This window comes from Chiroxiphia lanceolata, chromosome 25 (assembly GCF_009829145.1).
Source record: "Chiroxiphia lanceolata isolate bChiLan1 chromosome 25, bChiLan1.pri, whole genome shotgun sequence".
Taxonomy (NCBI): Eukaryota; Metazoa; Chordata; class Aves; order Passeriformes; family Pipridae; genus Chiroxiphia; species Chiroxiphia lanceolata.
In genome coordinates, this window is record NC_045661.1 from 2,682,602 (window position 1) to 2,706,517 (window position 23,916).

At 49.8% G+C, this 23,916-nt stretch overlaps 1 protein-coding gene across 2 annotated transcripts; it reads right to left on the reverse strand.

Annotated features, from left to right (window-relative positions):
• Positions 1-1,214: 1,214 nt before the first annotated feature.
• CD34 (CD34 molecule) lies at positions 1,215-16,266 on the reverse strand. 2 transcript variants are annotated; one of them, XM_032710942.1, is made up of 8 exons: positions 15,868-16,265; positions 9,852-10,004; positions 8,659-8,942; positions 8,479-8,568; positions 5,978-6,125; positions 5,616-5,656; positions 4,565-4,729; positions 1,215-2,943 (listed from the first exon to the last, which is right to left on the reverse strand). In XM_032710942.1, the coding sequence occupies exons 1-8, from the start codon at positions 15,944-15,946 to the stop codon at positions 2,752-2,754; spliced, it is 1,152 nt and encodes a 383-aa protein (XP_032566833.1). In that variant the 5' UTR covers positions 15,947-16,265; the 3' UTR covers positions 1,215-2,751. The 2 variants fall into 2 exon arrangements, with proteins under 2 accessions (XP_032566833.1, XP_032566834.1); XM_032710943.1 differs by lacking the exon at positions 1,215-2,943 and adding an exon at positions 4,148-4,229 and having other exon boundaries at positions 15,868-16,266.
• Between the last annotated feature and the right edge of the window lie 7,650 nt (positions 16,267-23,916).

Below are 23,916 nucleotides of genomic sequence, written 5' to 3' on the forward strand. Positions count from 1 at the left end.
AGTGCTAGGAAGGGTCGAGCATCCCCAAAAGGAGGGGCCCAGGTCAGCAAACCTCCTGCCTTCAGTGGAGCTCCTCCACAAGAGGAGACACTCAGGGCTGCCACGCATCTCCCTGCAAATTCTTTGATGCAGGAACCACTGCTGGTTGTTGCAGAGTGCCCAGAGTGAGGGAGAATCACAATTAAGGTTCAAAAAGACCTCCAAGACCATCAATTCAAACCTGTGCCCCATCCCCACCTTGTCCCCCAGCCCAGAGCACTGAGGGCCATGTCCAGTCCTTCCTTGGACACCTCCAGGGGTGGGGACTCCACCACCTCCCTGGGCAGCCCCTTCCAAGGCCTGAGCACCCTTTCCAGGCAGAAATTCCTCCTGATGTCCAACCTGACCCTCCCCTGGCACAGCTGGAGGCCGTTCCCTCTCCTCCTGTCCCTTGTTCCCTGGAGCAGAGTCCGACCCCCCCCGGCTCCCCCCTCCTGTCAGGGAGTTGCAGAGAGCCAGAAGGTCCCCCCTGAGCCTCCTTTTCTCCAGGCTGAGCCCCCCAGCTCCCTCAGCTGCTCCAGCCCCTTCCCCAGCTCCGTTCCCTTCCCTGGACACACTCCAGCCCCTCTGTGTCCTTCCTGAATTGAAGGGCCCAGGACTGGACACAGCACTCGAGGTGTGACCCCACCAGTGCCCTGTGCAGGGGGACAATCCCTGCCCTGCTCCTGCTGCCACACTATTCCTGATACAAGCCAGGTGCCACTGGTCATCTCGGCCACCTGAGCACAGCCAGGCTCCTGCTCAGGTGCTGCCAACCAGCACCCCCTGGGCCTTTTGCACTGGGCAACTTTCCAGCCACTCTTCTGCCACTGCAGGGGGTTGTTGTGACCAACAACAACCATCTTCCTCTTCATACACCACCCACACCCCTTGGCGGGTCAGCCCCCAGCCCTGCACATCCCTCTGGAGCCTCATTTGTTTTTCCAGGGATTAACTGGGTGTCTTAAAAAACCAAACGAGCGAGGTGTGGCAGTTTTGCTGCAACGTCACTCCGTCCTGCAAAATGTGTTTGTTGAAAGAGGGGAAAATGTGCTCAGAACGAGGCACAGCCTTTAGTCACGGGAACTCTGCTGGGAAACAACCCCTCCGTGAGGCGTTGTCCTCTCGTCCTGCTGGCACAGCCACAGCCACGCACATCCCGGTGGGATAAACACGCTGCTGTTCCAAGGACACAACGGAGAAGCTGATTTTTAACACTTAATTTTTTTTCTTTTTTTTTCTTTTTTTTTTCCCCAACCGGGACTATTTACAGTGAGATTTGGGAGGAGCGATTCACACCAATACAAACACCCTGAAGTATTTTAATTGTGTTTAAACGACTCTTGCACCCGTGAAAAGAGCCCCGGGTGATGATGGACACGTTGCTGTCCTTGCTTTAAGCTGCTGTACCAAGAAAAAAAAAGCCTTCCCCTCAGGTCTTCAGCACTGGGAAAAGGTTGGGATGAATTCACTAGTGAGAGGGTAGATCAGCTTCAAGGGCTGCTTTTGGGATGTGGATGTTGCTGCTGGTGCCAGCAGAGACTGTGGGCTGAGCAACATCTGACCCACCACCCCTCGTGGTGCACCAGCAGCACTGGGCTGGCACAGCCAGGGCTTTGGCTCCCTAAAAATGAGCTGCACGTGCTTGGGATGAGGAACAAACCTGCTCTTGGTCCCTGGCACCCACTGAGCTGCTGGAGGCTCAACCTCAGCAATGTGGCTCCAGCACCTCTTGCCTTGGGAGCAGGAGGGACCAGCTCCTGCTGCTGGGGTTTGGGGACTTACCCAAGTGAAAATACTGCTCATTGTTTATGTACCTGCTGCTGGTGCAGAGGGAGAAACACAGAGCCAGGTTTCTGTCTCACACTCATCCCACTGGGAGTCCTTTGGCTTCTCTTATTCCCAAATTCCTACGCTGGGCACTAATCCCCACATGTCAGCAGGGAGAGTGGTGGACTCCAGGCACCCCCAGAGCCCTGCAGCCCTATCCAGTGATCTCCATCTCACCCAAGGGATAAAATGCTGGCTCTGCCTTGTCACACGTCCCCAGTCCCTGACATGAAGAGACTGGGGGAGATTTTTGCTCTAAAACAACTACCTGTGTACTGGTAGGAGTCAAAAAGAAACAAGTTTGAGGTCTATTGACATTTCAGCCTTCAATTCCATGGGGAAAGTTTTACACAGAGCTCCAGCAAACTCTGCTGAAGCTGGAAATAGTAGAGGAGACCTAGAACACAAGAAGGGGGTTAAATGCCTGATGGTCTTAAAAAAGGAAGAAATCCTGCACTTAAACATAAAGATGAGATTATAAACAACTCTGTTAACCCAAACTATCTGAAACCTGAGAGGTTTTTGTCACTGAAATCCCAATTTAACTACTTTCATCAGCCTAACACATTGCTACCAGAAATCTGGGCTGTTTGGACACAGCCTGCCTCTGCTTGAAAGCTGTGGAGGGCTAAGGGCACTTGCACTTCTCATGATGTTCTTCTAACAACAAAAGCAGAGAACAGCTGCAAAAAAATAAATGTCTCTTGTGTGGTCAATGGGAGGAGGAGGCAGAGGAGCAGGTCTGGCTCTCAGCGTTCTCTAGGCTGATTTTTGAAGTTCTTCACAGAAACAACAACAACAATAACAAAAGGTCTGCAATTCCCCCACCGTCCACGGCAAACTCCTGCCCTCCCTCGCCTCTCTGCTGCCCTCGCAGTTCACTCAGGGCCGCCTCGGCCCGGGTCACATCTCGGTGTCAGCGGGGCTGTGCTGCCGGGCCGAGTGCCCGTTTTTGGAGGACGCCTGGCCGGTCCCGTTCTCCTGGGTGCCACCGTTGAGGTTCGGCTTCTCCTGCGGCTCCGGCTGCTCCTGGGAGGGCGTCATCAGCATCGTGTTGCCCTGGCTACCGTTCTCCGTGTAATACGGGTCTTCAGCCTGAACAGGTACAGAAAGAACAGAGGCAGGGTCAGGGGAGGGGCAGGGCTGGTGGCAGCCGGCTGGCATTGCAGGCAAGGGCTTGGCTGGCTGCCCGCGATCCCTGGGCAGCAGGAACAAACAACCGCAGGCAGGGGCAGCGCTCTCACTGACGAGAAGGGGGACAGAGGGCCTGAACCATGCCACGGCAAGATGAAGCAAGAAAACCAGCCAGGAAGTGCATTTTTTTTTTTCCCCCCTCCTGGACCTGAAAAGAGAAGCTGTCAGGTTTTGTTGTTTTCTCACAACAGGTTTTAGAGCTGCCACTGCCTTGCTTTGTGAAGCCACCCCGTGACAGACCACCTCTGCTGTCCACTTGGGCCAAGAAAGAAGCACCTGGGAATGAAAATGATGGAAACTGTCCCAATTTTTTCCCCCCATCCTTCCTCTCAGCCTGTGAATAGGTGCACAGCTCGCAGCAAGTTGCCAGCAGAGCTGCAGGGCTGCACTTCACTGCAGGGCTGGTCACTGGCATTGCTGTGAGGAGGACCCAGGGCAATTCAGAGGTGCCTCTGTCCCCTCCAATAACTCTCTGTGTGTCAGAGTGTGACATTCCTGGTAGCCATGGAATGGACACTGGTGATCCAAGTGGCAGTTCCCAGCTGGGAGCTGCTCCTTGTTTCCTCAGCAGCATCCAATGCACGGATGGCTGACGGGCTTCCCGCCCACCTCAGTGTTTCACTCAGCCCCTTTTCCATGTCCATGGGTGTGGAATGGACACATCTCACCTAAAAACTGGATTGACACTGCCGTGGGAAGCTCCCAGCCACACATTTCCATTGCTGGCAGCATCCAGGGATCCCGAGACAGCGGGATCTGGATCTGTGATGTCCCTGCCTCTGACACACACACTTGACTTCCCAGCTGTGTGTTTTGGGAGCATCTTTTCTGGCAAGGAAATAACCTTAATGGCTTCCCAGGACACAACTGCTCATGTTGTTCAGAGGTGGGGGAAAAGCACGGCCAGGCCTAACTTTACATTCCCAAAACTCACTGGTAGGGAGGAGTCCTCAGTGGTCAGCCTGCCTGGAAAGGGGAAAATGGAAATAGGAGATTTCTGTCTCTTTCTTGATATGTTTTATTACCATTGCTTGTTAAGTGAGGGGAGAAATAGCCTTTATTACAGCAAGGGTACAGGACAGACATGGAACTCAAACACAGCGAATGGAAATTAAAGTGTGTCACTTTTAATGACAAATTCATAAGCTTTCAGTGTCTCTGGAGGGGTCTTGCTGGCTGGGTTCTTACTGCTGAGCAAAAATAAGTGTTAGACCTGGAAGTACGTGCGAGAAAGGGGCGGTTCTCCCACGGGAGCAATCAGCTCTGAGTTAATTTTGGAAGGCAAGAGAGGTTTTCCTTCGCCCTGTACATTTTGGCCTCCCTGCTCCTGCCCTTTGCCTTGCCCACGCTGTCCCAGACTCAGCCACAACACGGGGCTGAGCTGTCCCATGACCTGGGGACACAGGTGGGTGGAGAGTCCTGAGGCACAGGGTGCTGGGCACCCCCCTTTTCTCCCCTGCAGGTGCCCCCCTCGCTGCCAGGCTCCTCTCTACCCGTGGCTCTGCCAGTGGTAAGCACTAACCAGCCTCTCTCCCGCCGGGCTCCAGCTCCGCCGCCTCATCAGGAAATATCCAGCCAAGCCCAGGAACGCCAGCAGGAGTCCAGATGTGACCAAGGCGATCAGGGTCTTCTGAGAAAAGTCCTGGTGGTTCCTCACGCTGTCCCACTTCAGGGATTTTATTCCAAACTGGGAAAAAAAAAAAAAAAACACCAAAGAGAGCCGGGAGCCCGACAAACAGGAAACATGTGCATCTGCTGAACAGGCACCGACTTCAAACAATGCTGCTCCTCACCTCCTTGTGGAACTGCACGTAAACAAAGCTGGGCTTTGCTGCCCCAGCTCCTGAGCTCTGCCCTGGCCCTATGAGCTCTCACGTCCTCACTGTCTCATTTCCAACCTGGAGTCTCCTGTGGCACAGGGAATTTTTCTCCCTTGGACCAGAGCGCTCAGACCCCGAGGTTCAGAGCACACACATCTGCAGGGCTGAGACCTCTCCATGTGCTGCTCTTGCAGCTCTGCCATTTATGTATCTACAGACACCTGGAGCTCAGCTCCACGAGCCAATGGCAGCCTCAGGGGAGCGCTGGGAGGAGGAATTAATGAATGTCAGGTGGGACTTCGAAGAAGCCAATTGCATCCTAAGAGTCATTGTTGGGATCTAAACCTTTTCTAAGAAAACATTACAGAATTTTACAGAACCCTTTCAAGCATTTGTGCCTCCATGGCTTGTATTAATGCTCTTATGGTGCATGGATGCCTCACTGTTTGTGGTTCCAACCATGGAATCACAAACTGGTTTGGGTTGGAAGGGACCTTAAAGCTCATCCCATTCCAACCCCCTGCCATGGGCAGGGACACTTTCCACCACACCAGGTTGCTCTAAGCCCCATCTAACCTGGCCTTGAACACTTCCAGGGGTCTCCTGTGCCAACATTCATCAGGCATCTCCAAACTGGAGGCAGGTTCAAGTCTCAGCCTCTCCCCCAGTCTCAACTGACCACCTAAAAATCTCATCTCTCCAGCCACCCAGACCACCCATTTTTTTCCAGCTGAATTTGCTTAAGGAATTTACCTTTTCCCAGTGAGACTCCTTGAGCATATGTGGAGCGGGATCTGCAAGGTGTAAAAGAGGAGAGGCACGTTGCACAGAGGAAATGTCAGCACAGAAGGGTCTGGCTGAGCATGGAGGGGCTGAGAGCCCCTCTGCTGCTCTGGGGGCAATGCCTTGGCCCCAGGGATGTGCAAGACCCCAGAAGAAAGAGCAGTAGTTGCAGAGAGAGGTCTGCTCCCAGGATCTATGTCCCACAGCCCTTCCCCACAAACATTCCCTCTCCCATTGCCCACACCGAGGTCGTTGTCCAGCGGAATCAACACGAGCTTTAACATCCCTTCCAAGCCAAACCATTCCATGATTCTGTGATCTTCTCCACTGACCTTTCTCTCCACTGAGGATGAGGAGCAGACAGTGGTGGTCCACCTCAGATTTGGCGAGTTTGACCCGGCAGGGGGAGGGAACAGGGTGGGCGTTCTCTTGGCACACTGCTCTCCACAGATCCGACCCCTTCCTCTCTAAAAATTGTTTCTGCAAAATTTTCAGAAAGAGCAGCCATTAAACCAACCACACTGACAAATTCTCCGCCTCAGCCACGCTGATGGTGGTTTTGTGCATTCACATTTGGGTTTTGGTGGCTTATCTGTGCCCTGCAAAGCTGATCCAGGTGTCAGACCCCACTTCGCCACTGCTCAGACCCCCAACACCAACACCTTGGAGTTGGAGATGCTTATTTCTTGTTTCTTAACTTAATGAGAATAAATTAAATGAAGATATTATTAGCAACTCTTGAAAATGGCATTTAAACAAATCTATATTTAGGACCTGAATTGCACTGCAAGTCTCTCCAGTTTTTGGACTGGAACAGCCATCTGAAGAGCCCTATTGTTTCAGAGTCCCAGGCAGGGGCTGAGAAAGGAGGGAAATAACAAAGAAGCATTGAGCCTTCCTGTTTAGGAAATGTCTTCAGTGTTTTTGCTAGGTTGCTGATCAAAGGCTAGGTAAAAAAACACAAATTTCTCACATTTTAGAGCTGAACTGACTCTTGGGTGGAAGAGGAAGAGGAGTGAGGAGCTGCAGCCTTTCCCTTCTGTGGGCCAATTTCTGTATCAGACAGGACAGGCTTTCTCCTTGGGGCTATTTTCAGCCACAGCCAGGCTTGGAGACAGAGCCCACAGTTGCTAAAAGACCTTATCAGCTTCCCTAACATCCTCCCAGCTGGGGACATCCTCCGAGCCGTGGCCGTGCCCACCCCCTTGAGACAGAGACAGGCTCCAGCTGAACCCCCTGTCCTGCCCCTGCCCTCCCCTCACTCCCCACGGGGACCCACCAAAGAGGATAAACCCTCTCATCTCGCAGCATGGTGCAGAGCCAGGAGGCTCAGTGCCTTCCTCTCTCTGCCTCAGAGTTACCTCAGCATTGTGCTCCGATCCCTATATCCTCCTAGCCTCCAAAAATGCACAAACTTATCCATGGGAGAATAACAAACAAATCACTTTCAGCTGTTTCTATAGAGCTTTGGCATGGGGTGAGAAAGGCCAAGATGGAAACAAGAGACCCAAGTGTGTATTTTCCTTTCTCTGCTGTGGAAAGAACTCATCGGAGTGTCAGAATTTCCCTTTGCAATTAGCGGTGCCGGGTGCCAGCTGATTGCTCATTTGCTTTGGGAAAGGCCAGCAGGAAAGTGAGACACACGCTCCCTCCTATCTGCTCCCCTCGCAGACACTCTTATCTGCTTCCCAGGTCCAGCCTGGGCTGGCTGTTCCCGCTCCAGGATTGCTGAGGTGGAGGCAGGGGAGAGAAATCTGCTGTGGGGTGGGAGCCGCCCGAAAAACACAGGGGGAAGTTGGGCTGTTTGAATCATTTCACGTGGAGGGAGGGTTAAGAGTAGGTGAGATACGACCCTGTAGGATATTCTGTCTGTTCTGTGTGCATCCCTTTATATACGTGATGCATAAACCCTGTGCCCAGGAGGGATCAGAGCCCACTAGATGGCATCTGTGGTCGGAATCACTCGCTCCCGAAGGAGTTTCCCTCCGTAGGTTCTTGCTAAAGTACAGTCCCTGTAAACAGGAGCAAGTCTAAATGCCATTCAACCACTGATTTGCAGAGAAAAGCCAGGTAAGAATTCACTCATCCTGAGTGGCAGCAGTATGGCTGAATGACAGAAGTAAAATTATGTATTTTATATGTATTTTATACCCATTCTGCCATCCCTCAACATCCAGCACCACCCACCCTCTGTGGCAGGTTGTACCTCTAGTGTGAAAGGATTCTTCCTCCCACCCACTAGAGACCCTCCTCTGATTTTATAAATCTTCACTTTTGGTGCATGAGGCCAGGGGCAGTTACAGAGAGCCTGACATTCCCTTAGGAGTTGATGGGGGCACTGATCAGCTCCTCCAAATGCCCTGTTTTCCTAGGGCAGTTGGCAAGACAAAAAAAGGCACTCCTGTTCTCAACAGGGAAGAGGAAGAAGAAGAACAAAGGCAGCTTCCTGCTAAACATGGTGGGAGATACTTTAGAAGCTGAACTGACCTCAGAGCTTAATCACAAAAAAAAAAACCCAAAAAACAAAAAAAGAGGTTTTATGCAGCCAGGAGGTTGCATTTCCCCTGAGTTGATCATCCCTTTGGGGTCTTCCTGGGACTGCTGTGATCATCCCTTTGGGATCCTCCTGGGACTGCTGTGACCATCCCCTCCTCCATCAGCCTGGCACAGCTCAGATGCTCTGGCCATGAGCTCCCCACCCCAAACTGACCCTCCAGGTAGGGTGGGTGACCCCATTGCTGCAGGGCTCGCAGCAGGAACCTGCCCTGAGCTGCTTCCTTGCAGCCCCCCCTCCTCCTGCGTGTCCCCCCTCCTCCCCCCTGGGGACACTCACACACGTGGTGGACTCGTTGAGCTGCAGGCAGATGGCTCCAGTGTCACTCACTTCCTTGACATTGTGGCATGTGATGGGAAGAGGGGAGGGCTGGAAGGGAAAACACACAGGGGTGGTGTCAGTGACCTGTTGGGGGGGTTGTGAGGCAAGTCCAGCCTCCTGGTGGCCCCCCATCCTCACCTTTGGGCTGTCCCTGACTGTGTGTGGTGGCAGGGTGGCAGCTGAGACAGGAGGGTGCTCCGTGGTGGCAGGAGAGCTCTTCATATCCACTGTGGACCCCGAGGCCTCTGCTGCCTCACTGGGCTGTTCCTCTGGGCTCTTGGTCGTGGAGACACTTTGGCTCGTGTTTTGTGTCTCCAAGGAGGTGCCCAGTTCTGCTGTGGGGGCTTGGCTGGTCTGGGGGTTCATCTGCTCCCCACTGGATGCTGTGGAGCTGGGAATGCCTGTCAGGGACCCGGCTGCAGCTTCAGGTTTGAAGAAATGCAATGGAAAAGGAGACACGAGAAAGCCGAAATCCTCTAAAGTCAGTGTGTGACATTGCAGTGACTGACGTACAACATTGATTTGTCACAGCCAGCACCAGAACGAGGCCTTGGCTCTCCAAGAAACACTCATTAGCTTTGGCTCAGCTGCCTAATTGCTACATGTGCTTCATGATCTGGTTACATGGGCAAGGGTGCCACCATCCCCCCTCCCTGGCATCACCCTCCACTCCTCTCTAATCAAGAGTCTTCCAAGAGATGCACTGATCCCAAACAGCACGAGAGAAAGGCACCTGCATGTGTGCCAGGGTCCCTCCTTCAGAGCCCTTCAGAGCCTGAGCTTGGTCCCTTATTGTGGAATCATGGAATGGTTTGGGTTGGAAGGGACCTTAAAGATCATCCCATCCCACCCCTCTACCATGGGCAGGGACACCTTCCACTAGCCCAGGTTGCTCCAAGCCCCATCCAACCTGGCCTTGGACACTTCCAGAGATGGAGCAGCCACAGCTTCTCTGGGCAACCTGTGCCAGGGCCTCCCCACCCTCACAGGGAAGGATTTCTTCCATATATCCAATCTAAACCTGCCCTCCTTCAGCTTAAAGCCATATCCCCTGGTCCTCTTCTTGCCAAAGGCTGCCAGACCTCTCACAGGTGCCCTTTCTAACATGTATGTTGAGATAAAGATTAATGAGCTTTTTGTCCCACCATCTCCTGGCTGCTTTGGGTCTAAGTCACCCACCCTCAAGACAGCAGGGCTGGGTTGGACAGAATTAAAGCTTTCGACCCTACTATCTGCCTCTTGTTTTTTTGAGAGCACAAACCATGACTTGAAATCTAATTACTAACACAAATGCTGTCAGCAATCACAGGGGGAACAAGGGGAGCAGTTACCAGCTGTGTCTGGTGTGGGCTTGGCACTGCTGGTGGTTCCAGTGGCCCCGGTGGCTCCGATGGTTCCGGTGGTTGCCCCACTGGTGTTGCCTTCCTCTCCCATGTCTGTGGCTGTGGGTGCAGGGGTCTCTGTTGGGCTCCCAGCAGCATTGCCTGGGGGCAGAGGAAGGTGTTAGGGGGCTGCTGAACCCCCTCCCCAGCCCTGAGCCCCCGGAGCAGGCAGGGAAGGGTCTGTGCTCTCACAAATTCACTTTTTAATGCCCCACAATAGCAGGGTGCCTCAGAGCATGCCTGGGAGAAGCTCAGAGGTGAAATGTTTCAGCTGGGTGAGCACCAGGCTTTGGTGCAGCCCTTGCAGGGGCTCCAGAGCTCTCAGGAGGAGGAGGAGAGGCTCTTTTCTACCCTGATCCCACCCCATCCTCAGCTCACTGATGGATGCACAAAGCCCTGCACAAAGCTGGATTTCATAGTAGTTTGGGTTTATAATCCTTGGAGGAAAGACTCAGGCCTTGGAAGAGATCACTTGTGTGCCTCAGGATAGATAAGTTGGATTTACAGTTGCAGGCACAATCTCAAAGTAAATAGAAACATTCCCACTGGCTTGGGATCAGCCCTGACTCACGAGCAAAAACATCTTTGGAGGTAAAGCAGAATGTTTGGAGAGTGGTTTGCTGTTCTAACTTAAAGTTTATATATTGCTTCCTGCTGTGTTACAGAGATGACACTTCCAGCTTTTCCTTCTGAAACGAACTATATGAGTCAGTGAAAATGCATTTCTCCCCATTCCTCAACCTTCTCCGTTCTTAAGATCTCTTCCCACTTTTAACAAACAGCTTCACTCTCTACCCGAGGGCTCTTGGTGTTTAAGATTCTTATCCAGGCGTCAAAAAGAAAATCACACAAAATGTGTTATTTCATTTGTATTTCTGCCCAGGGGAGCCCGAGCTCCAAGAAAAGTTACTTCATCCTCCCCAGCCACCCTCCACGAGGGATGGAGCAGCACTGGCAGGTCCTGGTCAGCTGCCAGTGCCAGTGCCAGGTAAACAGCCCTGGTGTTTGTGTGCTGCAGGACCCTGCATTGTCCTGGCAGGAATTTTTCTCCATCAAGATGCCAGGATTTTGCTGGATCAGGCCCAGAGAGCCTGGATGGTTTGTGAGAAGAAAAGGCTGAGACCACTGAGGTTCGTTTTGGCAGCGGGGGGCAGAGGGCAGAGCTGCTCCTGCACTGCCAGGTTGGACCAGAGGGTGCTGAGGGGGAAATATGTGCCTCAATCTGGCCCCATGGGGCTGCCTGCACTGGTGCATCCCATCCCATCCCATCCCATCCCATCCCATCCCATCCCATCCCATCCCATCCCATCCTGTCCCATCCCATCCCATCCATCCCGTCCCATCCATCCATCTCATCCTATCTTAACCATCCCATCTATCCCATCCCATCCCATCCCATCTATCCCATCCCATCCCATCCCATCCCATCCCATCCCATCCCATCCCATCCCATCCCATCCCATCCATCTCTTGCTATCTTATCCATCCCATCCCATCCAGTCCATCTCCTCACATCCCATTCCATCCCATCCTATCTATCTCATCCCATTCATCTCATCCTATTTTACCATTCCCATCCATCCCATCCCATCTCATCCCATCCCATCCATCCCATGCTATCTTATCCATCCCATCCCATCCATCCCATGCTATCTTATCCATCCCATCCCATCCAGTCCATCCTATCCCATCCAGTCCATCTCCTCCCATCCCATCCCATCCCATCCCATCCCATCCCATCCCATCCCATCCCATCCCACCCTATCCCAGGCTGCAGCTGCTCTGGGGGAGGCAGGGGCCCTGTCGAGGGCTCTGTGCAGGTGTCAGGAGCTGGAATTCAGGTTCTGGCACAGCTTTTGTTTCAGGGAGAAGGCTCTTCTCTCCAAGACAATTCGGTTCCAGCTGGTTAAATCGCCAAGTTTTCCTGATGACTCTTAACAAATCAAAAGCAGGAGGCAGGACTGCGTGCCCAGAATAATGAGGAGCACGAAGTCAAGTCCAGGCTTTACGCACAACTCCGTGTTTTCATGGACACGAGCAGGAAATTTTACATCACCAGAACAATGCAGCGCCTGGACTTGACCTCCCCGAGTGCCACAGCCACCCAAGCACCTCTGAGCTCTTCCAGATGTTTGCAAAGCACCAGAGGTACTTCTAATCAAAGCCTTTTCACCACTGAATATTGGAATTGCAGCCTGGATATTGCTCAGTGGAAGCCGGGAGAGGAGCTGTCACATTGTATTTCTTTTTCTTGCCTTTGTTGTAGCATGTGCGGGTCCTTTTTACAGAAAACATGGCTGGGTTGTTTGAAACCTGAGGACTCAGGAGATAAATAATGATCCAGATGTGGGCTGGATAAGCCACATGGTGCTCAGTTTAAGTGGGTCATTTATTGCACCATACATTTTTAATGGCTTTACTAAACTTTGTCAATTTGTGAGTATTAAGGGTTTGGGAGTTTAAGCCAAGCTATTTATTAACCTGGGAGAAATCTTCACCTGGCAGTACAAGCAAGTGCAGGAGCAAAAACATGCAGATATTGGAAAGAAAATTGCTCTTCACGGTACCTATTTTATTTACCCACTTAGATTTCAAAAGTAAATGCCTCAGATTTTTAAAGATATTTTAATAATGGGGCTGACAAAGGATCTCAGCTCAAATTGCGTAAGCAGAAGCCACAACGTAAATGTTAAAGGAGTTGACTTGGTCCAACACTCATCCCTGAGCAGTAAAGCAGGGCCACAAAAAAAGCACCTCTGCAGTGGCAAAGGAAACAGGAGAAAAGTTTCCAAAGTTTGCAAAGCAAACCCAAGAGATCCCTGAGCAGAACCTGCACCTCCTGTGCTGCCACTGCTGATTTCTTTTGGAAAACCTTTTGGTAACTGGGCACCTCCTTCAGTGCTCTGACACACAAAGCCGGAGCTTTTCCAGCTCTGCATTGAGTAAAGTTCTTTTTCCAAGCTCCAGGAGCTCCAAGAGCTATGGCAAAGGGCTGCCCCTGACATGGCACCGTGGTACTGCTGGTCCCAGAGGCTGCAGGGGAGGGTGAGGAACCATGGGATATAGGAAAGGAGGGTATGGAAACGTGGGAGAGAGAAGAAGAGGGTATGGGACCCTGGAATATGGAACAGGGTTAGGGTCTGTGGTATACAGAAGAGAAGAATATGGAAACATGGGATATTGAAGAGGAAGGTATGGGATCCTGGAATATGGAAGAATAGGGTATGGAAACGTGGGATAGAGAAGAGGAGGTTATGGAAACATGGGGCATAGTAGAGGAGGGTATGGGACCCTGGAATATGGAAGAGGAGGGTATGGAACTTTGGGATAGAGAAGAGGAGAGTATGGAAGCATGGGATAGAGAAGAGGAGGGTATGAGGTAGTGGAATATAGAAGAGAAGGGTATAGAAACATGGGATAGAGAAGAGGAGGGTATGGAAATTTGGGATAGAGAATAGGAGGGTATGGAACGGTGGGATAGAGAAGAGGAGGGTACGGGATAGTGGAATATAGAAGAGGAGGGTATAGAAACATGGGATAGAGAAGAGGAGGGTATGAGATCCTGGAATATGGAAGAGGAGGGTATGGAAACGTGGGATAGAGAGGAGGAGGGTATGGAACTGTGGGACACGGAGCTCTGGAGCTGGAGCCAGCCCAGGCTTCCCGCAGCAGCTCCTCCAAGGGCTCCAGCCGGCATTACTCATGCCTTTCCAGTTTTACAGCTCTCAGCCATGTGGCAGGAATTCAAGCGGGTGGAGCCCTCTTCCCTCTGGAAATATCTGATAAAAATCCCTTCCCTCCCCCTTTTTCCTTCTCCCAGACAGGATATGGGTGTGGGGCCGCCCTGGTGGCTCAGGGGGGCTGTGGGAGCCCCCCGAGCTGCCACACCAAAGCCCAGCTGCTGGACCAAGGCTTTCCTTGGGCTTGGGGCCTCTCCAGCACTTTGGGAGCCCGGCACCTTCCCAGGGACTGAGATTTCTCCTGGCTGGAGCAGTTACGATGTGCAGCCTCTGAAGGATGTTAAGCTCAAGCAGCTGGAAGTTTTAAAGCTCCTTTTTCCCCCCTCTCCTGATATTTAGAACTTCCTTGCAAAAGGAACGAAGGAAAGGAAAGAAGGAATGCTTGAAAATCGCGAGGAAAGAGGGTTTGCTGAAGATCAGGTTTGGCAGAGGTGAATAAAAAAGGTATTAAAAAAAAAGAAAGATAAAATGTTAAATAAAGAAATAAAGTGTTTTAATTCAGTAAAAATATAATCTGTACTCTCTTTTCCATGTTCATTCTGACAGATGCACAGGGCAGCCCTCCAGGTGCTTTATCAAAACCCAGTTTTCCAACACAAACTCCTCACACCATCCTGCCTGGAGCCTGGGAGGGTTCCCAAGCATTCCTGGAGTAACAGCCCACTCTGTGGACCAGGGACCTGTTGTAAGCCTCTCCCACACTCATTGGAACTCCGTGGATCCCCAAATAACCAGGCAGAGGCCAGAGCTGAGCCTTTCCCAGGTGATTTGCTCCCTGTGAAGCCCCTGGCTCTGGGGTCCTGGTACCCAAACTCCTCCCTCCCCACCCTGCATCCACACATGGCATTTGTTGGATTCCTGCCCCTGGCCCAGTGTGGCACAAGGGATTTTCCCCACGTGGCTTTAGCTGGAGGTGTCCTGGGAGCAGGAGGGGACTGGTTGTCCCACCCTCGGCAGCACCGCCAGGAGCAATCTGAGCCCAAATTTGGGATTTCCATCGGGAGTTGCACAACTGGAAGCTTTGCTGGATTCTCTCAGACTCTCCAGGGAGGTGAGGAGCATGCAGTGCCCCCAGGGTGAGCTCCTTGATTTCTCTCAGCACCTACACTGAGCAGAAATAAACCTCCTCCACCTCCCAGCAAGAAATATCCTTCAGAAATGATGACTGCAGGCTGTGCAAAGACATTTTGCAGCATTAAAGACCATGTCACCCTTTGTCTTTCCCAAATCCCAGCTTTTTATCACTTTTGTATCACTTTTGCTTTGTGCTACTTGGGGTTTTGCATCTCAGGTAAACCCTTTTGTCCTACAGCCTCTTGCTGCTCAGTTCAGCCCAACCAGGCAGTCCTAAATGTCATTTCTCCTAAATAAAATTGTTTTCTTTTTTTCCTTCTTGTAAAATTTACACAGGCTGGATGGTCAGGCACAGCAGCTCAGGTGAGCAATATACCTGGGCAGCAAGGGGAACATTAAAGGAGCACCGTGAAACAGAGGAACAAAATACAGCGAATTCTTGCAGCAGATCTTGTTGCTCACATTTGTGTGAATAAGGAAAAATTACATTTGAGGAGACACCCGCAGGCTCCTGGCTCCTGTCCCAGCACACCAGGCAGCACACAGAGCGTTGCTTCACTTTTTTCAGTCCTTTCTTTATTACTTCATGGTTGTTGGGTTCGGGACAAAAATGATAATATTTCCCTAAAATATAACCCTTTAAAAAGTAGTACCTAGAGAAAAGTCTCTGTGCTGTTACTCGCTGCTCCATATGATGAATATTTGAAGAGCTGGAATAGGAGATTTTAATATTTATGGAGATTCACTTGATTTTCAGCAAATGTTTAATTCCAACCACAAAACAAAAGTGAGGCTCGTTTGCACCCAGGCAGGCGGAGAGACAACTGGCTGTGGCTGCACTCCCTTTGCCTGCTGCATTCCCATCCCCTTGTGTTATCCACGATATTGGAGGGAGTTTAGATCCTGGTTCCTCTCCTTTTCAAACCAGCAGCACTTTGCTCCAGCACATGGCTGGGGGTGTGTTGGCCGGGGTGCCCGACGCAGGGCTGCTCTGCAAAACGTCACCGCGGGGTTTGGATGTGAAACTGGGATTTCAGACTCGTTAAAACACATCCTTCCCCCCAAAAGCTGCCTCTCCCCGGTCGCCCAGGAGTCGCCCCATGCCCTGGTGTCTTGTGCAACCCTGGTATTTTCTGTGTTTCAATACTCACCAGCCAACTCCAGCACGCAGAGGGCGATCCAGAAGAGCTGCCTCCGCTTCATCACCCTGAAACTTCCCACGAACAGCATTCCCAGCTCCCACCACAACTGGAGCTGGCCGTGACAGCTCCGGGGTTCTCAGTCCTGCAGCAGCTCTGAGCTCATGCAGCTTGGTTGGAGTTCAAGCCTTTGAGATCACTCAGTTTTGTGGGGTGGGTTTCTCTTCAGGGGTTGTGCTTGTGGTTCAAGACTGCGAGGTGGAGTTTTCTCCGCTTTGATTTCCCAGTTTTATATAGTTCATGGCAACCTCACTATCACTTAGGTAATTTTCTCCTCCCCACTTTCCTGCCAGCAGCTTCAAAACAAACAAAAGATCAGCCCTCTCCCCAGCAAAGGATCCCAAAGCCTGGCTGGGATTAACTCTTTCCTGAGAGCTGCTGCTTTCCCGTTAGAGCACAGGCAGGGACAGAGCCTGGATAGAGGGATTACAGCAGAGCCTGCAGCTAAACTTCCCTCAGAGCAAAGTAAACACGGTCTGGTGAGAGCAGAGACGTGGAGAAGCCCCAGGTCCAGCCCAGTGAGCCCCGTGCTCCGTCCCAGAGCTGTGGAAAAGGGGGGAATGCTGAAAATGGACTTCAGAGTCAGAAAACTTCTCAGCAAATTAAGCAGGGAACTCAAGGAGGAGAAATCATCACTGACCTGAAGAGAAGTAACTCCATTTGCTTCACCAAATTGACTTTGGCCAAACAGGGAGCACGAACGAGATGGGTCAGAGAGGGGCTGGGGGAGAGAAAAACCCACAGGCAAAAACTTTGGCATCAAACCTGGAGCAGAAGAGGGACGTGAGACTAATAACTTCCCAGAGCTCATTTCCATTAGGAATGCATTATAGAAACACTGAAAACAGCAGAGAAACACTGACTTGGGTTTTATTACCAGGCTGAGCTTTACCAAGTGGGAAACTTGGCTGAGGGTCTCTGGTTCTCCAGTGGCTGCACTGCAGACACACGTGGGACCAGCTCTGGAAGAGGTGGGATGAGGGATGTTCTGCAGCAACCCAGGGGCTCAGTCAGTGTGTCCTAATGTGGGGATGTCCCATCCCTGGAAGTGTTTAAAGTCAAGTTGGATGGAGCTCTGAGCAACTTGGTCTAGTGGGAGGTGTCCCTGCTCTTGGCAGGGGGTGGAATGGGATGAGATGAGCTTTAAGGTCCCTTCCAACCCATTCTGTGACTCTGACTTTGCCCTTTGGAGATATATATATATATAGATATATATATAAAATAATTAAAAAATATGATGACTTGGGAAATTAAACTCTAGTTAAATCTTAATTCTTCCTTTTCTTTAATTGCTGGGTGATGAAGTCACTAAATGTGTCATTGTAAACAGGAAATCAAAAATGAGGTGGCCAGGAAAAGAGTTATGGAAGGAAAGACAAGGAAGAACTTACTCCATGTGTCATCTTTTTATGGATGCCCCTGTAACACTTCTAAAGTCACAGAATCACAGAATGGTTTGGGTTGGGAGGGACCTGAAAGATCATCTCATTCCACCCCCTGATATGGGCAGGGAGATTTTCCCCTAGACCAGGTTGCTCAGAGCTCCATCCAACCTGGCTTTGAAAAGGGATGGGACATCCCCATGTTAGGGGGATACAGTCAGAAAAGGATTAAAAGACATTAAAAAAAAAAAAAAAGGATATGATACTATTATGTACAAAGAGCTCCCTAAATAGCATTTCCAGTTTACACATTTATTGGTAGGACGAAATTCCAGTAGCTTTTGCTTTTAGCATAGGATAGGGGTTGGATGACATGATGTTTAAAGGTCCTTTCCAACTCAAACCATTCTGTCATTCTATGGCAGGAAACTATCTCTTGGAAGGAAACATCTGCAGCTAAGAAAAGTGCTCCAACATCTATATAAAGATTTCTATTATGTTCAGTAATCTATTACTGAATGACAGAGTGACACAGCTCTACTAGAGACCAAAATATCCTGGTAAAATATGGTCTAAAACCTGAGTGTGGGCACAGCCTGGTTGACTCCAACAGCTCCCACCAAAAATCTTCCCTTTTTTCCTCTCTCAAACACACATACATTGGGAAATGCATGACTCAGTGTGTAACCAAGTTTTACATTGCATATCAGCTCAGAAAATAAATTCAGAGATGAAAAGTGAAAGGTGGAGTGAGACGAGAGTCTTATTTAAATAACAGATATGGTTTTTTGTCTTCAAAGTGAGAATTTGGGCTGAAAAACACAACTAAAAATCAGAATGACAGAATCATAGAGTGGTAAGTGTTGGAAGGCATCTTAAAGATCACTCAGTTCCAAACCTCTTCCTATGGGCAGGGACACCTCCCACTGTCCCAGGCTGTTCCAAGCCCTGTCCAACCTGGCCTTGGACACTTCCAGGGATGGGGCAGCCACAGCTTCTCTGAAATAAAAAGCTGAAATTTCAAAGTATCAGTCACTAGGAAGACATAAGACCACGTGGTGAGGACCAACAGCCCATGACCCTGGAGAGCATCAAGAAAAGCTGTTGAGGTCCCTCTGGCAAGGACAGAGACTGGGACCACCCTGTCCAGTGAAGGCAAAAAATTTTGGAAACGCTTAGAAATTTGATTTTGGTACTACAAATAAGTGAAGAATATATGCAGATATAAAATATACATAGATATATATATGTATAGGGAATAAAAGAGAATGAAATAAAACACAGAGCATGAAGGACAATAAAACAAATGATCTCATGCCCAGCTCCATGTTTGCCTGGCACCCCTTGGCCCCTCTGCCCTGCCAGCCCCTTCCTGCCATCCTCCTCCAGGGCTGCTCTGGGCCCCTGAAGGAGAGAAACCAACGGAATCATCCGGCTTGGGCCGCTGAGTTTATCTCACCTTTCAAAAAACAAGCTGAAAATAGAGAGCTGGACTAAAAATAGGCGCTGCCCGGGTCTGGCAGACACCGTGCACGGGAAGCTCGCGGGTTTGGTTTCCAGGGGAAGTTGGGCTGGGTTTAAATGACATTCCCTGTGTCAAAGACCCAGGGTTTCGTCGTCACTCATGCCCACTGTGGGCACTGTCCATGCCAGACCATGCCTCAGGACTCAGTTAAGGACAGTCAGGCACCACAGGGAAATGGGACATATCCTCAAAGGAAGGACCAAAAATCCACAAAATAAGTGTTTTGTTAAGGTTATTCTTCGGTTTAAAGCACTGTCTTCAGAGGATTTTTGGAGATGGACCTAGAGGTGCTTCCATCCATCCAACCACTCAGTGTTTTTAGTCTCATTTGTTCCTCTGGCACAGGAATCACAGTGGTGCCCATTGGGGGACACACAGCAGAGGGTGGGGGGCAGTGGGACCCTCCTGCCTCCCACAGCCCTGAGCAGCCAGGCTTTCCCAAGGCTGTCCCAGCCTAACCAGGAGCTTTGCTGTGGGATGTTCATGCACACACAACTCCAAGCACATTCTAAATATTCCAAATACCCAGCTGTAACCAGGCTCTTTGGGGATTTCCCTCTGTTTTACTCCACAGAACCTTTTCTCAATGACACAACTCTCCCTTTAAACCTGTTTGAAGTGACTTGAGCGTGTTGCTAACCAGCACTGCAGAATGATTTCCTCCTTTCAGACCCCCTAACACATTTTTATAGCCAAATATTGAAAGACCAAAACAAGGACCATGCACTTGAATTATCTCCCAGCAGTCGGTGTCAGCTGTATCAGGTTAGCAAAGCCTGAGCCAATTTCAACCAAACATTTACAGGATCAAGTGTCCAAATTTCATCCAGCACAGTGATGAAGGCTTGTTCACATGGACTGGGAATTTGTCCAAGTATTTAAGGGTGATTTAATTTAATTGTGAATGATGCAATAGACATATGGCTAGGAAGCTATATGCCAGGAAACATGTTTTCTATAAGTATTTTAGCAGGCAGATGGCATACAATGGTTTTGGTGTAGTCATTTCCTCACCTCTTAAAAGTTACTATTTCGGACAGATGAAATAATTAGATTCCCACCATCCTCCCAGGACACCAGCACTGCTGACCCAAAGGATGTGCAATGCTACAGGACTATTTCTGTGCGAAATCCCATCGAATAAATCAACCTTGCACTCACCTGTCCATTGCCATTCACAAGTTTCAGAGCATTTTAATAACTTTCCCACTTAAATTGAAAGTGAGGGAGCAATAACACTTCACAGCACTTCCAGAACAGAGGCACGTGGAAGCACTTGGAGCAAAGCCACGCCACCAGGAAACCCCAAAAGACACAAGATTTGCATCTCAACCCTCAGCCTTAGCAACCAAACAGCACCACTTCCCAGACAGACCAACTCTTTCTGGAAATTACAGCCCATCTCCTACATCCACCACGCTCAGCCCTCCAAAAAAACTGCTGCAGGAGGAGATGGAGGAGGAGATGCTGCGGGAGGAGATCCAGCTTTTGGGAGTGGTACGAGCATCTGCCCAGGGTGGGACAGCCAGAGTAGAGGATGAAGCTGCAAATAAAATCTTATTTAGTGAAGTTTGGGTTATTTTCTCCTGTTAAAGCTTCCAAGATGCTGTTGGGATCACACCTCCTTTGTGTCAGCAGGAGGCACAGCACCAAATCCCGACCAGGGCTGAGCAAGGGGAGCTCCAGTCCCCTGCTAATGCAGGGCACAAACTCTGTGCTATGAGCAGGCAGTTCCTGAGGGATGAACTGGTGGAGACTCATCTAAGAAAGGGCAAAGAGCTCAAAAGCTTCGCTGATATTATCATCCTTATCATGATTTCCTTAACAACTTGTCACCTGTTTGTCTTATTGTGCCCGGATTTGCACGTTATTATGATTATCCTGAAACTCTCGGGGGCAGGAAATGCTTCCTTTATCAGTGCTTCAGAAACTACATCCTGAACCTTCTGTCATTCTGGAGAGATTCTTGCCTCCTTTTTCCACACCAGAGTGTCTTCAGAGCCTTCTGCTTCTCCCAGCCCTGAAGAGCCACTCCCTGTGTGTGCCCTGGGCACGGTGCCCTCCGGTACAGGAGGGTGGTGGGTGACACTGGAAGTGCTGCAAGGTCTCCCTGAATCCTTCTTTTCTCCAGGCTTTGGGCACTTCCAGGACTTCAGTGAGAGCCAATACCCCCCCACACTGACACAAGCACAGTTTGAAGGAGTTTTTAGCTGAGTTTTGTGGTTCCTGTTGGGGTTTCTCTGCTACCAGTGGCCCTTGTCCCACTCGACGCTGGTTCTGCAGGGCTCTGACATCGGGGTGAGATACCATCTCCACAGATATCCTCCTTCCCATCACAAATCCAGGAGGGATTCCTTTCAAAGGCAACAAAGGGTTTTATTTAGCCCTCGTGCTGGGGGCAGCCAGAGTGGTTTCCTGCCTGTGATGTTCCATGTGCCACAAACTGTTTCCAGGTCACGGCAGCAGCTCCGGCCGAGCATCCCCCGGCTCTGCGCCCGTCCTGTGCCAGAGTTCCTTTCTTCTCCTTTAACCCCCCATCCCTGCAACCCTGGAAAAGCATCTGCTTTTTTGTAGGCTTCTTGTTTTGCCCATTCTCGCCTTGTTTTTCGAGGCAATTCCTCCTGACTCGTTCAACCTCCGGTATTGCTGCGGGAAATTCGCCTCTGGGGAACAGTCTCATGGAAAAATACTTAAGTGACTTGATTTACATCGTTGCTTGCCCCTTAAAACGGGATTAAAGACCTGGTAATATCCTCCAAAAACGCTGAACAGACAGAAGGCAGTAAATGAGCATAGCCTTGATTAGATTTGAACCAACAGTCTTGAAGTAAAAGTTTCAGGCATAAAACCCTTCAGCAATCTCTCCACCAGATGGGTTGCTGGAATGGAGTCATGTGTGCACTTCATATTTGCTTTATTATTTGAAGATATTGATTTTAGCAGAATGATCATACTAAGCAATTTGTTTTAATACACCACTTCTATTAACAGTGTGTTAGAGTTGCAGCAGTCATGCATCTTTTTTTTTTTTTTAACATTTCCAAAAGCTATTTGAAACAAAATATATGATCTACAGAGCCCAAGTCTGATATTCTGGGGTTTTTTCATCTGTTTCTCTCTGAGGAATGACTCTGCTGTGTGTAAATGACTAAGCAGTAGCTGTGCAAGAGGGTAATAAATAGCAAAGCACAGTCAAGTGCAGTTGCAAGGATTATGAAGAGGCAAAACTTTGCTCAAGTTTATATATATATATATATTTGGTCTTTATCTCTGAGAACAGCATTTTAATTTCTACCCCATCCCTGGAAGTTCAAGGCCAGGCTGAACAGGGCTTGGAGCAACCTGGGATAGTGGAAGGTGTCGCTGTCCACAGAACTGGATGAGCTTTAAGGTCCCTTCCAACCCAAACCACTCTGGGATTCTGGGATAATCCCTTGGGAAGAGCAAGTAAGTGAGTTACTCACCTCTGCAGGATGCAGCTGTAGCCCCGGGTACCACGAGACACACTAAGGGGGATTGTGGGCAGCTCCTGTGGTGTGTTGGGGTGCCGAGATATCCTCAGGATCTGCTTTTTTTTTGATTTTCTGGAAATATGCACATCTGTTTGAACACCCCAAGAATGACCAGGACCTGCAGCAATATTAGAAAGCAAAGAGGAGAGGACAGAGATGGACTGGTCATAATTCTGTTCCCATCCATCACTGCTTTGGGACGGTGTCGGAGTCTCATTAACCCGGGTGATTTCATTGACTGCTTTTCATTGCTGCACCCTCCAAAGTGCTTAACTGTAATAAACAGCAGCACTGCAAAACACCAATAAAAATCATTAAAGCATAAGTCTCGTAATTTAGTGCAAAGATTAGCTTCTCCATCCAGACCTGCAGCCTGCTAATTGCAATTCATTTCTCCCATTTATGGGTGTCATATGAACATGCAGGTTGGATTCATTGCCTGGGCTTCCCACCCATCGCCAGGACTGCTGCAAGTCCATCTTGTTGATGCACCAGGAGAACAGAACCCGAGGTCCACGAGATGTTTAATTTAAAATTTAATTCCCAAAATAAACGCTGTTTGCAACGTTGTTCATTTTAGACGCGACGTAATCACAGAATCGTGGGGTGGTTTAGGTTGGAAAAGAGCTTTAAGGTATTGATTCCAACCATTCCCCCAGCACTGCCAATCCCACCACTAAACCCTCTCCCCAAGTGTTTTATAAATCCCTCCAGGGATGGTGACTCCACCACTGCTCCGGGCAGCCTGATCTGATGCTTGACAAACCTTTCGGTGAAGGGATGTCTCCTATTGGCTGCTTTTACATGTTTAATTTATTGTATTTACAAATACACTTTAAATATAACCACCTAGTAGGCTGCCTGGTTGATTCCAAGTTTGCACACAGCAGTGCTGTGCAGGGTGATTGCCAGAAGCCTGGCATCTCCTCTGCCCAGGGAATTGGGGAAAAAAACCCACCCCAGTCTACATTACCTTTGTTTCCAGGGAGATCCCACTCCTCCATCCAGCTGTAATTTATGCAAAGTAAGTAGAGCCCTAAAAAAAAGAAAACCAAACAACTTCGGTGGTGTCTCTCAGAGAGAAACCAAAACTGTAATTAGGAAATAAAGGCATGGCTTTTAGTCTGAGTAAATATCAGGTTAGTGCCAGGTGTTACTGAAGCATCAGATGAGATGTAAAACTCATCAGTGGCGGCGATGAAAGGCAGCTTTAGCAGCACCAGGGGAACGGGGCTGCAAAGGGCTCTTGTCTCCACCCTGGCAATTGCTGATAATAAAGTGCTGCTGTTTTCTACCTGGGAAATGAGGTCCCAGAGGTACAAGGCTTTCCATTTTTCAAAGGAGGATTTGTTCAAACACAGAGACGGGAACGTCCTCGGTCATTACCAGCTCCTGCTGCTCCTGACCCACTGCACTGGAAACCGCCGGGGCCTGCCTTCAAAACCTCCTCTTGGTTTGATTTTAAAGTCCTGTCCTTGGTCTTAAAGTGATAAATAAAAAAAAAAAAAAACCCACACAGAAATCTAAGAGACACTTCCTTGGTTGTCTGCTGAAGAGAAGGATGCAACAGCAAAAACTATTT

Excerpts from the sequence above, each read along its gene's own strand:
- CD34 (XM_032710942.1), bottom strand. The coding sequence starts at position 15,946 with ATGCTGTTCGTGGGAAGTTTCAGGGTGATGAAGCGGAGGCAGCTCTTC. Across the intron at positions 6,126-8,478 it reads TCAACGAGTCCACCACGTGT|AAACAATTTTTAGAGAGGAA; the intron begins GTGAGTGTCCCC and ends AAAATTTTGCAG. Across the intron at positions 5,657-5,977 it reads CATCCTCAGTGGAGAGAAAG|ATCCCGCTCCACATATGCTC; the intron begins GTCAGTGGAGAA and ends TACACCTTGCAG.